The sequence below is a fragment of the Anabrus simplex genome, chromosome 1 (genome assembly GCF_040414725.1).
Source record: "Anabrus simplex isolate iqAnaSimp1 chromosome 1, ASM4041472v1, whole genome shotgun sequence".
Classification (NCBI taxonomy): domain Eukaryota; kingdom Metazoa; phylum Arthropoda; class Insecta; order Orthoptera; family Tettigoniidae; genus Anabrus; species Anabrus simplex.
Genome location: NC_090265.1, coordinates 1060158354 through 1060175726, shown reverse-complemented (window position 1 = coordinate 1060175726; position 17373 = coordinate 1060158354). Strand labels below are relative to the sequence as shown.

The following is a 17373-nucleotide window of genomic DNA, read 5'->3' as shown; positions in this document are numbered from 1 at the left end:
TACTGACCAGTATACGACATTGTGAACTTTACCAATTTCACTTAATTCTGAACTGTGATAATATTTTAAGTCATTGTGTGTGGTGAACTAAAACTCTAATTTGAGACCATTTCAATCAATCTAAGATGTATTTCTCTTACGATAGTATAACAGTGAACTGTATGAGACATTATTTCACTCGACATTCGTCCCATAACAGGGCTAGAGTAACTATTTTTGTGTGCATTTTCTCGATCTTTCTATCACCACTGTGAGAAACCCAGTGAACATTCAGGACTTTTTATGATAATATTAAGTAGTACAGACTAGTGTGGTGTAAATCCAGCCATAAAATCGCCTTAATCTGTGAATAATATTATTTCAGAGACTGTGGTAGAGACTGTTGTAAATCACATTTTTCAAGTGCTTATGGACTGTATTCATTACTTTACAGTCGAATCTCAGACATAACTAGTGACAATTATGAACTGTGTTAAATCTCAATTCCATGAACTGTGTATATAAAAACTGTATTTTCCGTAGCATGGACTGTGAATGCTAATTCAACACCGTAAAATTAATATAAGAATAGAACTGTGCATTACAACTTATGCCGGTGTGTAGTATTAATATCCGTGATATTTGTGAGCTCAGTAGTGCCAGTTGAACTTTCCGTGTTCTGACATTACCTCCAAGAACAACGGAAATCTTGGCAAAGTACTACGAGATTCTGCTTTGAACCTCGCTTCCAATGAGGGATTTACGTGGTTTCTTCAGTTATGGTACCCATCGAGGGACGTCGATGAGGGAGATTGACGTGGTATCTTCACTGAACATCGCCGGTGCTGAGTTCGAGCCTTGGCTGCACGCTGCGGAATGTTCCAGACACCAAGTCGCCGTACAGCACAACTCCAACACTTGTAAGCAGATCTTCTCGTATTCTGAGTGAGTAATCCAATCGACTGACTTTTTACAAAGCACTTAGTTCATTACAGTGCTCTAACAAGTGCTTCGTGTGAATATCAACTCGTAACATCATCATTCAAGAGAAATTCATATTTTGCTTTTAAACTATAAATTCCATTTCAAAGTAATCCATTTTACCTAGATGAACTTTAGGATTTACAAATGCTCTATTAATCTCATTTTTCAACTCAAACTGTAGAAACATACACCAAGTGATCAAATATTTTATTTAATTTATCAAATTTTTCATGACAGTGTGTGTGCATTTTATGCTCTAAAAATTAGAAAGACTGTAGGTCAGCGCCATAAGTGATGAACTGAATAATATTCAAGGTGCTAAGTGATATTTTGTGTTTGCACTTATATTAGATGAACTGTAGGTTGTACATGATCTATGAAAGAGTAATATTTATTTTGAACATCCTCAAGCTAACAGACGTCACAGAAGATAGTAACAGGGATCTTTTATTTTGCATTTTTTGGCAAATATTAGCTAGAAATTTGAGTTTGCAATTCCAATTGCAGGGTGATATTTTTGTGGATATTTTTAATAAATTCTATCAAAAAGATTTACCATCTATTATTTGCCCTCCGATACTATCCATCTCTGTACCTGCTCCAAAATAAACCAAACACTACCTGAGATCCTTCCCATGCTCTAGCCCCACAATCATTTCCTGGTTCAATACATTTATAAAGTATAAATTTATTTATGTTACTGGGGTAAATGTATAAGCTGCAATCAATTAGCAGTGGAGATGACAATTCACAAGATATTATACAAATTCTTGTCTTTCTACCTTTCCTTAGGAATATTTACGATATGGTTCTAAAAAGGACAAGTTTTAGGTAGCAAAATAATTAGAAAATTGCTAATGAAATGTGATGAAATTATGTTGTTTTATGTAAATGCATTTTGAGACAGAATAACAATGTTTAATATTTTCTTTAAATCTTCTGTGAAATACCAAAGTTCATCATACTATATTTTGAAAGAGACTATGTATTTTTATTTATAGTTCTGTAGACTTCTTTGTCACAAATATGCAGTTGATTACGTACACAGATCTTGAAATTTCCATATAGGTTAATACATTTATAATTAATGGCAAGTTTGATTTAATACCAGTATTATATGCACCGAATCTGTTTCAAACAGAAAATCATATCCACTTCTGTTTTTTGTTATTCTCTAACCATTAACTACTGATATGTGAGAATGATGGATAATCCGAATATTTCTTGCTCCAAATGTCCAATAGCTTACTTTATTTTAGAGGCATTATCAGTTTGTTTGTTTGTTTGTTTGTTTGTTTGTTTGTTTGTTTGTTTGTTTGTTTGTTTGTTTGTTTGTTTGTTTGTTTGTTTGTTTGTTTGTTTGTTTGGAGCAGCGACCCCAATTAATCTAAAGACTTTCAAGAATGTGTAAACTTTCAGTTGGCTTTCTGTTACCATTATAGCATTTTATCTTACAGAGATGAAAGAGTTTGATTTGTAAAAGTATAGTATAAATTTGAGTCGTTCTTATTGATATTGTGTGCGTATCACATTTTTACTTTCTTTTTGAATTTTTCACTTGTCTGTGTTGCTGTAATCTGCATTGGAAAATGTAGAAAATGTAGGTTTGGTAATATTTATCATGTTCCAGGTTCTGGAAGGTCATATGAAGTTACGTTATTCTGGTGGAGAAGGCCTTACTGCAGGCTACTGCCGAGTGTGTTCTGTAGCTCTTACTGTTGAAATGCTACCTTCAATCTATATTACTAATTGGGATGTTTTGCCAGCAGAAACGTGAGTTTATTTTTCTTGATGTCTGAACAGTGTTATATACCTTGTGTAATGAGAGTGCTCGGTAGAAAATAACTTACTTGCAAACATATATTGTAGTAGATTTGCAAGAGTCAGTATTATATTATGTTTTAGTTTTTTGTTCTATAATAATAATAATAATAATAATAATAATAATAATAATAATAATAATGATAATCAGTTACAGTCGAATAACTAGCCCGCCTGGTGGCCATGATCGTTAAGGCACTGAAGTCTAAATGGTCTGATACTGAGGTTAGCCGGTTCGAGTCCCGTTGGTCGAAAAAAATTTCACCATCTGAATGTTGGCCAGCAGGGTAGGGGAGGTGGTGGTATACAATTTCTAATCACTAGATTGCGTGCCAAAAGCCTGGATTAAATTCCAGATCTCTCTGCAGTGCTCATATGGAGTGAAGACATATGACGCTGTTGATGGTGATTCGTCCATCGGATGGGGATGTTAAGCCTTGAGCAGACCCCTTAGTACTATTCGACAGGAGTACGCTATGTGCCGGCACCGGGTTTCACCCTCTCCCTACTATCATATATCATATCATTTATTTCATCTCATTAACTCCTCTGATTAGGTTGACATCAGGAAGGGTATCCTGTCATAAAAACCCGCCACGACAGATTCATCTCACCTCAATCCTGCCCCCTAAAAATGGGACAAGGGTTGGACAAACAAACAAACAAACAGTTACAGTTGAATAACTGCAATCAGCATGAACTCTGAATAAGTGTCGATCAGTGTTGTTGAATGAAAAGAGAGTTCAGAAAATACCAACAGTACCTCTCATATCCATTGATGGAAACAGTACAAAAATAAAGTAATTGAGCTGAATTTCAGTTACAATTACAAATTACTTCTTCAACAAGTATTCAGTAACATTACAATTAGTTTAAATTCCAATCTTAAGGAAATTACTGACAATTTTTGTGCATGAGGCTGGAATGATGCCAAAGTTTTGCAAGGAAAAATATATTACTTCATTCTTGTGGGGTCTTTTTCAGCATAGGGGAAGCAAGTAATATCACTCAAGTCAGACTGAACATAATACCTTGGAACTTTTACATTTTTTTCAGTTTTTTTAGTTAGTGACTTTTAGCATTTAGCATGTTTTTTCCATTAAAAACCAAAATAATGAGCAAATGGTTAGTGCTAACACAAAATAAAGTTCAGCAAGTGACTTAAAATTTAGTTTTATACAAAAAAGTAATATACATTTTCTTTATAACTCTGATGGTTCTCAAGAAAATTACACTTTTCTTGGCAAAGCAATGAGAGTGATGACTTGTAATTGTAAAGCACATTCTCTGAAGCAACCGCTGGCCGATTATTGTTCTGCTGAGTTCTTGCCGAAGGTGGATTGACCACTAATGTAGTGTACAAAGAGGCCTTTGGAAACTAATTCACAGAGTTGGTAACTAAAGTCATTTCATTACTAGTAATTTAAAAATCTCAGATTACATGTGAATATTGGGTAGAAAAATAAATCAATGACATCACCAACTAGTTCATTTATATTTTTTTTCATATGTTAGTATTCTGCTATTCATGATGTTTACATAACGAATTTAATAATAATAATAATAATAATAATAATAATAATAATAATAATAATAATAATAATAATAATAATAATAATAATAATAATAATAAACTACAAATATCAGATGAAATAAAAACTTGGTATACAGGTCAACAATAAGGTGCTTTTAGAGCCATTAAAGTTTGGTAACTATCAGATGAATACTTTTAAAGTTATGAATTTTCAAAGTGAGCACTCCGTTGGAAATGGAAAAAATACGAGCACATTTTTTGTTCAACCTGCATTAAAATTTTAACTGGGTACGATCAAAATTTCTACTACACATAATTAAATGTAGAATAAAATAAGCTAAATTTTGGTGTAGCTTTTTCCTATGTGGGACAAAGGATAAAATTTTTATTAACGTATAAACTCAGGTGTCTATCCTTGTTTCCAGGTTCCCTATGGGAATCAACATCTAAATCATCAGTAAATATCATATCAAATGTTGTATCACAATATTTCTACGTGTCCTTGGCTTTGTAGTTTATACCTTGGCATGACACCTTGCAAGTGCGTAGTCTCTGACGTTGTTGAACCCTCAATGCATTGTATATTGATTAATAGCCACAGTCTAACCTAGTCAGCAATCGGTGACAGACGTGCTGAGTTGAGGTACCGGTAGAGCCGGTGTGGAGTGTGACCGGTGAGTGGAAAAGTAGGACGGGAGGGAAGAGGAATATGATAGGCGTGGATCAATATCGTGCAGCTATTGGAAGATGGCAGGCGATATGGAAAAAAAGAAACAGCTAGAAATAAAAGAGGTAAAGTGGAAACAAGAATGATGGGCGAGATGATACTGGTGGCAGCGGTGATTATGGTACTGTTAGCTATAGGAGGTGTGGAGGTGAACCCCGGCCCGACTTCCATTGGCAACATGAACTGGGAAGACGTGGAGGTCATAAAAAGAGTTGTGAAAGAAGTGGTGGAAAAAGTATGTCCTTTTGAGCAGATTAAAAATATGATGAAGTAACAAATGAAGGAATTTGAACATACGAGGCGTTGGATACAGGGAAAAACAGGCGAAACAATGAACAAAGTGGAAATCAGCGAGAGAGAAATTATATCACTCAAGGAAAAAATAAAGGAGATGGAGGAAGAGGTGGTGAAGCTGAAAGCAGAAATTGAAGACAGTAACTGAGAACGCCGGAAGAAATGCTTATTTATATATGGAGTGCCGGAAGACAAAGGGGAAGACAAAGTGCTGACAACCTACAAAGTTGTGGAAGTCATCCAGAAAATGATGATAATTAACTTTAGTGAAGTTGATATTGATGATGTGGAAAGGATAGGTCAAAAACGGGGTGATAGGCCGATAAAACTGAAGTTGTTTTCCACCCTGATGGCGGAAGTAGTGATAAGAGGCGCAGACAATATACATAACACAAAAATTTTAATTAAAAGAGACATGGGAAGAGAAAGGGTAAAGAATATAAACACTCTGAAAAAACATTTGATCAGGGCTAAAATACAAGGGTTAAGAGCCTACATTAAGGGTCAACAATTAGTAGTATCCAATGGACTATGGACCAGAGTGTGGACAGCGAAGAAATTACGGGAAATGGAAGAGAATAGGAAGGACGAAGGGGTAGTGGGGAAGAGAGGGGAAGAAAGGCAAGTCAGAGACAGTAAAGTGGGTGAAGACGGACCTGGAGATAAAGAAAGAACCAAAGAAAATAAGGCACTGGATCCAAGCTCGCAGCAAGAAGAAATTAACTTGACAGAAGAAGACGTGAATGTTATTTTCAGATCGATTGACAAAGGAGCCTGGGAGGTAGTAAATGAGATGAGGAGGGAGATAAGGAAGGAGACCAGGGAGACCAGGGCATTAATTAAGGAACTGACGACGGAGGCCTGTGTGAGAGAAGAAAGGAAGATACAGGGAGTGATTGTGGGGGCAGAAACACAAGATGTGACAAGAGCACACAGACGAAGTGAAAATACGGCTGGGAGGCAGGAAGAAGAAGCAAGAGGTGCCCTGGCGAAAGGGAGAAGTTTGAGCCTAAGAGAGATATGGGGTAAGAAGAACAAATCGGACGAAGGCATAGTGACAAGAAGCAAAAAAGGCAATCTGCAGTAGAAATTAAATTGCTGTACACATGAGAATAGCGGAGTTTGTGTGTTATTTGTAACTATGACAAGAGTGATTAAATAGTTAAATTAGCAGGCAGTAAAGTGTGTAGTAAATGAGGAAGAGAGTGATTGTAAATTGGATAGGTGTTAAGGATAAAGCTAATATGTGGAGATGGATCGTATATGAGCTGAGGGTCCAAGTTAACTGTGAGTGAATATGGTTTCAGTTAATGTGGTGAGTTGTCTGGTTTCTAAAGATAATAAATATAGCGAGATAATAGAGTTTAAATAGTGGTCAACAGTAACGAAACCTAAGGTGAAAAATTGCACACCGGCACTACAGTGGAGGTAATACGAAGCCAAGCTTGCACTTAAGTAGAAGAACAGAGAGGTCAGTGTTCAAGAAAGAACGTGCTGAGTGCGAACCCGGCCGGAAGTGATATACTCTTTGTTTAAAGTGCAGATACAATCTGACACACCATTGTACTCTACACAGTAATATGTTACCAGTTTAGCTTCTCATTGCCATACTGCCTTATACTAGAGCCAACAGACCATTCTGTCTCATTACTGATGTAAATAATAATAATAATAATAATAATAACAACAACAACAACAACAACAACAACAACAACAACAACAACAATAATAATAATAATACTCTACTAGACACAGAACAGACAGTCACCACATAACCTCGGACAACACCAAACCGACAAACAGCAATTGGAGGGACATTCAACAAGATAAACCAAGCAGCAGCTTTCAATACAAACGTTGATTTACGTCCCTTTCAATCATCCTTATCAAATCCATTAGTTCAACGAACGGGCATTGACATCTATAAGAGCATATCTTTTCAACAGCATTCGCCGAGGTCACATGACAACAAGCATTTAAATTTCTTGAAGACCAACATTTATCCTGTTATAAGTTCAATCATCAAATTGACGATAAATTTGAATCTTAATAGACTCTTATCCACAAGGGATAAATAACTTTTTTACCAGATCTCATTGCTAAGAAAATCCTCAAATTTAGCTCCTAAGATTGATCTTCACGTCTTTCTAGGATTTTGGACATGATATATATATTATTTATTTTATATTTTAGTACTCTCTCTTCCATAATTTTAATGTATCTTCCTATTAAGCACGTGTAATTAAGCCATGTATACAAAGATTTTATATTTTATGATTTTCTAATAGAATAAGTTTTAAGTTTGTCAAAAATGTTCTAATAGTTCTTAAGTCTTTATTTACGTAAATAACAATTATTTGAGATTCAGATTTGGCTGATGATGCTCTATAAGGGAGCGAAACATGTCCCATATATAACTTTTTAACTAATGAAGTTATTTTAAATGTAACAACATTATAATGTATTGAACAGGTGGATTCATAATAAAACTTTATTATTGTATATCAACAGATTTCAATACGGATTAAAACATGAGATTAGTCACTTGCAAAGTAATCCCATCTATCGGAGATGTATGGCAGCAGGCAAATCACATCAACAATGGTCAATGTAATGTTACTGTTGATTAGGTTTATGAGCTTTTGATATGGTAGGCCTTCAGAGTGAGTTTTCTTCCTACTGTGTGATATTAGGGCATCTAATATAAAGGGATTCCTTTCTTCCTTCATAGTTCCCTCTTGTCTTATTCTTCAAGTGATCATTCCTTTACGTTTTTTTTTCTCATTTTTTATATGTTCACTATTTTCCTTGTCGATATGGACCAATGACCACACAGTTTTACACCTTAAGACAGTCATGACAAGAAACATCACCAGTTAACACAATTAAATAATATTTCCACGTTAGCAATGCTCGGAGTTGATACAGACAACAAAAGACTAAATTTATGAATTCTATTATCATAGTCAGTACAGTAAAACTGTATAAGACATAAATGATGGGAAATTATATTCTCTATAACTTTTGTTGTGCAATACTTTTCAATAGGACCAATAACATAGGTATTTAAAAAATTTAATTTTAGGCACCTTCTCCTAAACTACCATTTCATCCAGCATGAATACAATTATTTATAACTTAGACTGTACGACCTTAGTCCCAGACTGTACGTACCGATTTTCATAAAAATTCTATTCACCCATTTTCTCATGGTTTGGCGTTGATATGGATTTAGCAACAAAAATCAAAATTAATGAATATCTCAGATATCATAGGCAGTGTAGTAAAAATGTATAAGACGTAAATGATCGGAAATTTAATGATCTTTAGTTATGTAGTATTTATCGATAGGACCACCAACAACATAAATATTTGAGAATTAAATTTTAGGCCTTCCCCTAAAGTACCATTTCACTCAGCGTGAATTAAATTATTTATAGCCAGCTTGTAATGACTCATTTCCCGACTTTACATACCCATTTTCATTTAATTCTCTTGAGCCATTTTCTCGTGAGAACATACAGACAGACAGAGATGATGGAAATTAAAAAGTGTTTCCTTGTTACTGTGGACACGACTGATACAGAAATACCATTCTTTTTAAATTCTGAGCAATGTTCAGACGAAATTTTTATTTCATTTTCATAGATGTTCTCAAAGAAGTTGGAAATATATCAAACATCTCCCTCAGTAAATTATTCTAATCTGTAATAATTCCTCTTTATATGAATTAATATTTGCCCCAATTTATCCTCTTGAATTCCAATTTTATCTTTATATTGTGATCTTTCGTACTTTTAAAAACTCCATTCAAGCTTATCCATTTACTATTGTCATTCCATTCCACTTCTCCACTGACAGCTCGGAATGTACCACTTATAATACCAATATAAGTGGTCCGTTATTGGACATTATAAATTTTCCAGCTAACTCATTCCTGCTTGCCAGCGTTTCATGCCAATGTGCTAAGTTGGGCACATCAGTTGGTAAATAGCACACCCACCAAGACACATGGCTAGTGCATATCGTGGAGGCCACTGCCTAGGCTGCTTACCAAAAATTGATGCCTGCCTGGCCATCAGATGATATAGATGTTTATTCCCATAGGGAACCTGAGATACTTGATCCGAATGAGTAAAAAAAAAAAAAATACCAATATAAATGGTCCGTTATTGGACATTATAAATTTTCCAACTAACTCATTCCTGGTTGCCAGCGTTTTGCCCCAATGACAATATACACTAGTTCATCAGCACTAACACAAATCTGTCTTGCTTTAAAACCTCCTCACAATGCACAGTAGTAGGCTACACATTACATTTCTTCATTTTCCACAATAAGAAAAATATACTAATTTGTTTTAAAGATCAAAATGAAATTCTGCTGTCCTTTCTTGATGACACACAGGTGACATCTTCCCCCTCTTAAACTCGAGCTACGCTCGAGAAAAAAGAACACTTTTTTATTTTACTGAGGTGGTTGTGACCACACACCATCCAACATTTTACAGCACACAAATCGTGATGTCGTTCTTGTCAGGAGCGTTCATACAAATCGAAGACTCACAAGTTGACCACTGGTATTGCTGTCCAATGTAGGTGCTGGCCACGGCCGCATCAACGACCATCATTTGCAGTCCCACCGAGGCCACCAGCGGAGTCTCCTTTCAGCACACTTGTGTAATAAACTGGTTTATAACAGGTAGAGGATTCCAGCGTCGGATAGTAGTGGCCCTAGATACTTTGTAGCCTCCAGATAGGTACCACATTTTGGAGATGCACCAGTGCAGCCACTGGAACATAAATACACACCCAGCAGAAACAGAAGAAATAAGGCCACTGGCCTGAACTGTCAAAGAACTAGAAGTTTATGAGTTTCAAGGGTGGGTTTTTATATTTATTTTTGTGTAACAAATAACTAAAATCCTTAGGGAGGTCCCCTCCCGTAGATTTAGTTATACCCCAACCCCCCACTGACAAGCGCTGTTTCAAAATTTCAACAGACAAACACTGAGAGGTTAAAAGAAAATCCGCCGGAGTTAACCCTAGTACCAGTAATTTTACCAAAAATCCTTAGTTATGCACATTAATGAAAATCTAAATCTTACTCCAAAATGCATTGTACTAAAATATACCTAGCATGGTCTCAAACGACCATCCTTATTACAACTAAAACAATTGCTATTTAACCTATAAAATTGCCAACATATTCAGCTGGCCTTTTTCCCAAAATTTGCTTATAACTAAAATTGCTTAAAACTACCCAAATTCAAATAAAGAAAATTCACCAGGGAAATAAATTTTAAAATACACTAAATAAATTACTGTGTGCATTCTTAATCGCCCAACATTAAAAAAAAAAAAATAGAAGAAGAAATTTAGGATGTTGCAAGGGAACTCAAAACAGGGAAATAACTACTTAATTACATTAGCTTGCAACTTTACTACAATATTCATTTAAATGAGGTTAGTAAGTCACTACTCATTTACCATGCCATGTACCCATTATTAAAATTTTAACACAAAGAAAACTCACATTACATATCACGTGTCACACCAGTCAAATTAAGATGCACCGGGCGAGTTGGCCGTACAGCTGTGAGCTCGCATCCGGGAGGTAGTGGGTTCGAACCCCACTGTCAGCAGTCCTGAAGATGGTTTTCCGTGGTTTCCCATTTTCACACCAGGCAAATGCTGGGGCTGTACCTTAATTAAGGCCATGGCCGCTTCCTTCCAATTCCTAGGCCTTTCCTGTCCCGCCGTCGCCATAAGACCTATCTGAGTCGGTGCGACATAAAGCAACTAGCAAAAAAAAAAAAAAAAGATGCAGTTAAGCCAGGAATACGGAAGTTAAGATCACATTAAATTTACTAACAGAAAATCCAAAATGAAAAACAAAAGCAATGCAAGAGTGCGTATACAGAAATCTAACTTACTGATATAAGCAATAAAAAGGCACAATTAACACCTTCATACCAAAGATTATCAGATAACAGCACGACACACAAGACTACCTAGCCCAACTGTCCTCCGACACACGACACCACCAAAACACACACAAGACACAAGTGCGATGACCCCTGAATCAGCAGTACCAACCAATGGGAAAAGGCACCAAACGACCTCAATACTATGAATATTGAATTTTCACAACCACATTGTAATCGAAACGGACTTTCAACCTATTAGGTCATGTTACGTACTTTTTAGTATGTGTTGAAGAGATGTTAAGTACAGAACAAAAATGGCCAACCAGACACCAGTGGAATCCGAACCCACACGAAATCGGGAGGTTGTGTGTTCGAAATTGGGAGGTTGTGGGTTTGGATTCCACTGGTGTCTGGTTGGCCATTTTTGTTCTATACTTAACATCTCTTCAACACGTACTAAAAAGTACGTAACACAACCTAATAGGTTGAAAGTTGGTTTCGACCTCAATACTGATTGCATCACATGACATCACAAGAACACAGTACACACACACATGCGATGACCCATACATCAAGTAGTACCCACAAAAAAAGGAAAGAACATGACCTCAAGTACTCTTGAATCTATCACACGATAATGAAACTCTTAGGGCCAATATCGTACTCCCAGGAGAGGAATGGCCTTTCAGCACCTTGAGCCCTAGGTCTCAATACACACATGCCTTCCCAAGGCACCCAAGACAAATCCACAATTATTTACAAAAGTGAGAGGACAGATACAGCATGGCTACAAAATTTAGAAGCTTACTCAGTCCACAGGATCCCATATACTAGCAAACTTAGTAAATAAATTTAGAAGACACGAAACCATAAACGAACGAAAATTTGACACCGAGAAAATTGAACAATTTAAATCTAAGAATTTCATTTTTGTCCGTATTGAAAAGGTGGACCCTTTTAAAATTGAACAAAACAAGACCAATGTAGGACAATTAATTGACGGAGCTTAGCTAAATCGTAACACCTTCAAAATTTCACTAGTGACGAATTTAAAATAACAGAAATTAAAATCTTGATGACCTGCCAACCAACAACGAATTTAACTGAAATTATAGCTCAGCATACTGACACCGAAATGAACATTTGTTGAAAATCTTCGTAGTAATAATTTACAATTACAATGGACATCATCCTCCATCTAAGCACCTAATATTGGGCCAAAGATCACAGAAGAATCTCATATCAGATGCACCAGATTTCAAAAATGTCACGAGCACAAGTGCAGATCTGTAACCTGTCCATTTGCCAAAATGGCCTCAGCAGACGCTGGACTATTAATATGGTGAGCACATTTCACCCCACGAGACTATCTTAGTCCTCGTAGAACCCTCCCTAGCAAATATAGGAATACACGGGTAAATAAAAATAATGTGACACTTAGGCCTACACAATGGAAATGCTCTATAAGACAAACTAGGAAATTTTCACTTAGATTAAGTGATCCCATACACTCTAATCTGATTGGCAAATTTAGTAACTGTCTGGGAACTGTCCCAAATAGTCCCATACCTACTTGGAAACGAACCCAGATACAGCAGAAGACCGAAAATAACACGTGTCGAGAAATTTACATATTCACTGAGCCCAAAGGACGACACAAAAGATAACTAAAAAAGATCACACACGGAATATAATGCCAAATAAAACATCGCAGGTGACAAGAAACGAAACTTTGAAAATAATTTGCCGAAACACGAAAGTTGTAAGCAGAAAAACACAAAAGACCGATGAAAAATTACGAACTTAACCTCAAAATTATTGCCAGATGTTTATGAAAACAGGAATTTCATAAAAATCTAATAAGACTCCATGCTAAAACTTGACCCTAACATGATGTTCAGTATAACACACAACACTACAAATTACGTCATCTGGAAGAAGGAAAGAAGATTACGACACAAGTATTTTATTAGATGGAATTGAGCGCTCATAATCTCGGGTTAGGTCAGTAACCAACTGTCTCCAGCACACCAGCTGTTCAAAGATAACATGAAGTCAGACAAGAAAGTACAGTACTTAGCATAATTTCATGGCATACCAGAAGTTCAAAGCAATAGGTGATCACCGAGATGTTACGATCGGAACACTGCTCGACGAAAGTAAATTAATGAACACACATTGAAATTTATAACCGAAGACTTCAATTAAAACACAGCACACATAATGTGATATCACTTCACCAAATACATGGTCAGCAGAAGGTTTGCTACCAAAGAAAATTTAATGAAAATTTCAGAAAATATTTGTTACAGATAGTGACTCATCATTTCCTCCAGCCGTTAATTGCAGGGTGAAACACCGCAAGACAGCCTGCACATCGTGGAACAAAAAAACACTTTTGACTGCCTCATCCAGAAATAATAGGCAGTTCCCTCATGATGTCAAACACAAGCAAAAATCACGAAAAACAATCAAACAGGGATTAAGAATGCACACGTAACGATTACAACCTATAAAAGAAACATGTGAGGAACATATTCAAAATTAAGATTTAAAAACAATTTTACAAAAGTTAGCCAAGAATGATTATCGTCAACCTCTCCTTCTTCCATAACACATGCTTCAGCTACCAATGTAGCACCTGAGGAGTGCGTGTCAACACAAATAATAATAATAATAATAATAATAATAATAATAATAATAATAATAATAATAATAATATAAATAATAAAAATGAACTCGGAAAATAATAATATGAATGAAATACGAATTAGAAAAAATATGAATTAGGCCATGAGCGTGATAATAAAATAAGTAGGGAAAATAGAAAAATCTCAGTGTTGCGCCGTTTCACATCTAAGCTTGGAAATAAGACAGTTAAATTATCAAACACACAACATCAAACCATATGCAAGGGAAATATATAACTTACAGGCCTAACAACAACAACTATAGAAAGGAATGTGAAACGTGTTGGAAGCCCTATTGAGGTCTGCAGGAAGGTATGGCGTTATGGGGAAAAAAAAGGTTCATGAGAATCACCCTCTAGCTCAACTACATTACAATTAACAAAAGATACAGATCCACTAAACCAAAATAAAGACATAATCAGGATACTTGATTAAATTTGTAAAACACAAGGTTAACATAGTAAGGTTATACTAAATTACAATATATTGTCAATAACAAAATGCAGGTGACTGACTGCCAAAAACACAGTCATTCAGAAAGTGAAATTAGTGACAACGGGAATCTAGAGCAAACTCCGACACGTTGAATTTAAAACATTGAAAGTTACATTAAACGAGAAAATACCAAAACACTAGAAAGAATTAAATAAGATCTACATAATAGGAAAAGCATAGAAATAGCACTTACCAGGAAAGGCTGAACTTAATTAATTATGTATATTTAAAGAAAATTAACTGAAAGTCCAGGGTATCTGAGAAGTCCCCATACCACTACGTCAAAACATTATATTGTATAGTGGAGTATTTACATATAAAAACTATGTATCCAGGAGATCTGTACGTGCACCATGGCGCCATACACAGAGTTCTATCCGTCTCCAAATCCTCATTGACATCTTGCGGAGCATCTCAGGAGTTATGTTTTGAAAGGCTTCTTCCACACTTTGGCGCAATTCTTCATTAGTCATGTACTGACGCTGAACCACATAGGACTTCATTACTCCCCATAATGAGTTGTCTGGTATGGTAAGATCAGGGCTTTGTGGTGGCCATTTCAATGGGGCTGGAGATGTTGGTGAATCACACCCAATCCAGCGGCCTCGAAATAGTTCATCAAGGAACTAATGCACGTGAATAGTAAAATGTGCTGGAGCCCATCCTGCTGTAACCACACATGATCCGTGATTCCCTTCTCTTGGAACTGAGGTATTAACACGTTGAGTGCCAAGCTACCCCATTTGGGTACGTGAGGGTAGTCAAGTTTTTGAACTTCATGTCCCCATATGGGGTTGTACATTCGTTCAAAATCGAAAACTGTGCGAGCCCATTTGGGTGTGCAGTAAGTGTGTGTTTCGAAGCTGTATAAATCCTCTTCCTGCCATCTGTTGGCCGTCTATTTAAGTACGTGCATAGTCTACCTTTCATTCATCAATTTCTGTTGTGGCGCAACCCCATATGGGTACGTCAGTAATGCTCTGTAGGGTAACAAAGTCATTATCTATCTCGCCCATGGAACATTCATGTAAGTGTGCAGTGCTGTGAGTTTCCTTTATCTTAAAGTCATTATGAGTAAACTGAGCAGTAAAAGACTTAGTGCAGATAGACTGGACAATTTATTGAACAAGTCAGATAGTGATTATGTAGCTTTTTTAATTTCGTGTGACTATTTCTAGCCGAGTGCAGCCCTTGTAAGGCAGACCCTCTGATGAGGGTAGGCAGCATCTGCCACGTGTAGGGAACTGCGTGTTATTGTGGTGGAGGATAGTGTTATGTGTGGTGTGTGAGTTGCAGGGATGTTGGGGACAGCACAAACACCCAGCCCCTGGGCCATTGGAATTAACCAATGAAAGTTAAAATCGGGAATCGAACCCGGGACCCCCTGAACCGAAGGCCAGTACGCTGACCATTCAGCCAACGAGTCGGACATGATGTAGATGAAGTAGCCTATTTAATTATAGTGATTTTGAACCCAGTACAGAGCAAAAAGCAATCTCGCATGTTCATCTACATTGATGAATTACAATTTTCAGCATACATTTCCCGACTGTACTCCGGGTTTCCAAGCCCCCTGTTGCAACACTTTTAACCGACTTCAACCGTCTGCAACAATAGTCATTGTTTCCCATGTTGCACAACCATCACTGCTAGGCTGTGTGGACAGATTGTTGATTGTTACCAGAATTAAAAGTTATACAGCCATAATGATATACATATTCAATCTTCCCTAACTACAAATTCTCTGATGAGGGTGGACGGCATCTGCCGTGTGTAGGTAACTGCGTGTTATTGTTGTGGAGTTAAAAATTAAATAACTGGAGGTTCAACCTATTCAATACTCAAAAGAAAGAAACGTAGCAATCACATTGCTACGACTCAAAAGAAAGAAACGTAGCAATCACATTGCTACGTTTCTTTCTTTTGAGTATTGAATAGGTTGAACCTCCAGTTATTTAATTTTTAACATCAATAATTTCAATACGGAACAATGAAATTTTTATCTTTAAATTGTTGTGGAGGTTAGTGTTATGTGTGCTGTGTGAGTTGCAGGGATGTTGGAGATAGCACAAACACCCTGCCCCCGAGCCAATGGAATTAACCAATGAAGGTTAAAATATCCCTGACCTGGCAGGGATTCGAACCCGGGGCCCTCCGAATTGAAGGCCAGTACGCTGACCATTCAGCCAACAAGTTGGACTCCTTGAATTAAATGTACATTAGAATAACTTGTAGTATAGGGTTTGTTGAACAGAATGCATGCTCTATTCTAACAGTAAACTACAAAGAATCTCATGATAAATATTAATAGGTAAACAAATCAAACATCTAAGTATAAATAATTGAGAGCCTCATGTCAGTGATATACCACAACCAAAACACAGTTCAGTTATTTTGTATGCAGGTGATGCTTCAATTTTGACCTCTGTCTCAGATATTGCTTGTTTTCTCAACAGAACTTGGCATGTAATTGTTCACTAAAATTAAATATAAAAACTTGAGAGGAAATCCTTTCAAAACTAGCTACATAATATTTAAGAGGAAATTCAATTTATTGGTACTTGTGATTGTGAAAATATTCAAGAAGTAACCTCAACAAAGATTTTGGGTATTACAATAGATAATAATTTAACATGGGAGGACAGATTGGGAAAGTTTTAAGAATATTAACAGGAACTTCTTCATTTAAAAACAAATTTCTAACTAGATAAATACTGCGCATCAAACTACAACATATTATGGTTTACATTCTTATTTATCACATGATATTGAACTACGGGGAGGTGCACCATGTAGCCTCATGGACAGGTTATTCAGATTACAAAAAAGGGTAGTCAGATTCATATTTGACTGACAAAGGGGCATTCCGTACTTGTAACCACCGATTTCACTCAAATTTATAGAACATGCAGGGCTTGCC

The 17373-nt window shown here is 36.3% G+C and overlaps 1 protein-coding gene across 1 annotated transcript in view; it reads left to right on the top strand.

The window, feature by feature from the left end:
- Positions 1-17373, top strand: part of brun (trafficking protein particle complex subunit brun) — a 179070-nt gene that overhangs the window by 139647 nt on the left and 22050 nt on the right. Inside the window, exon 17 of the mRNA XM_067137108.2 lies at positions 2594-2736. Coding sequence (XP_066993209.1) covers positions 2594-2736 — 143 coding nt within the window. The remainder of the gene's footprint in view (positions 1-2593; positions 2737-17373) is intronic.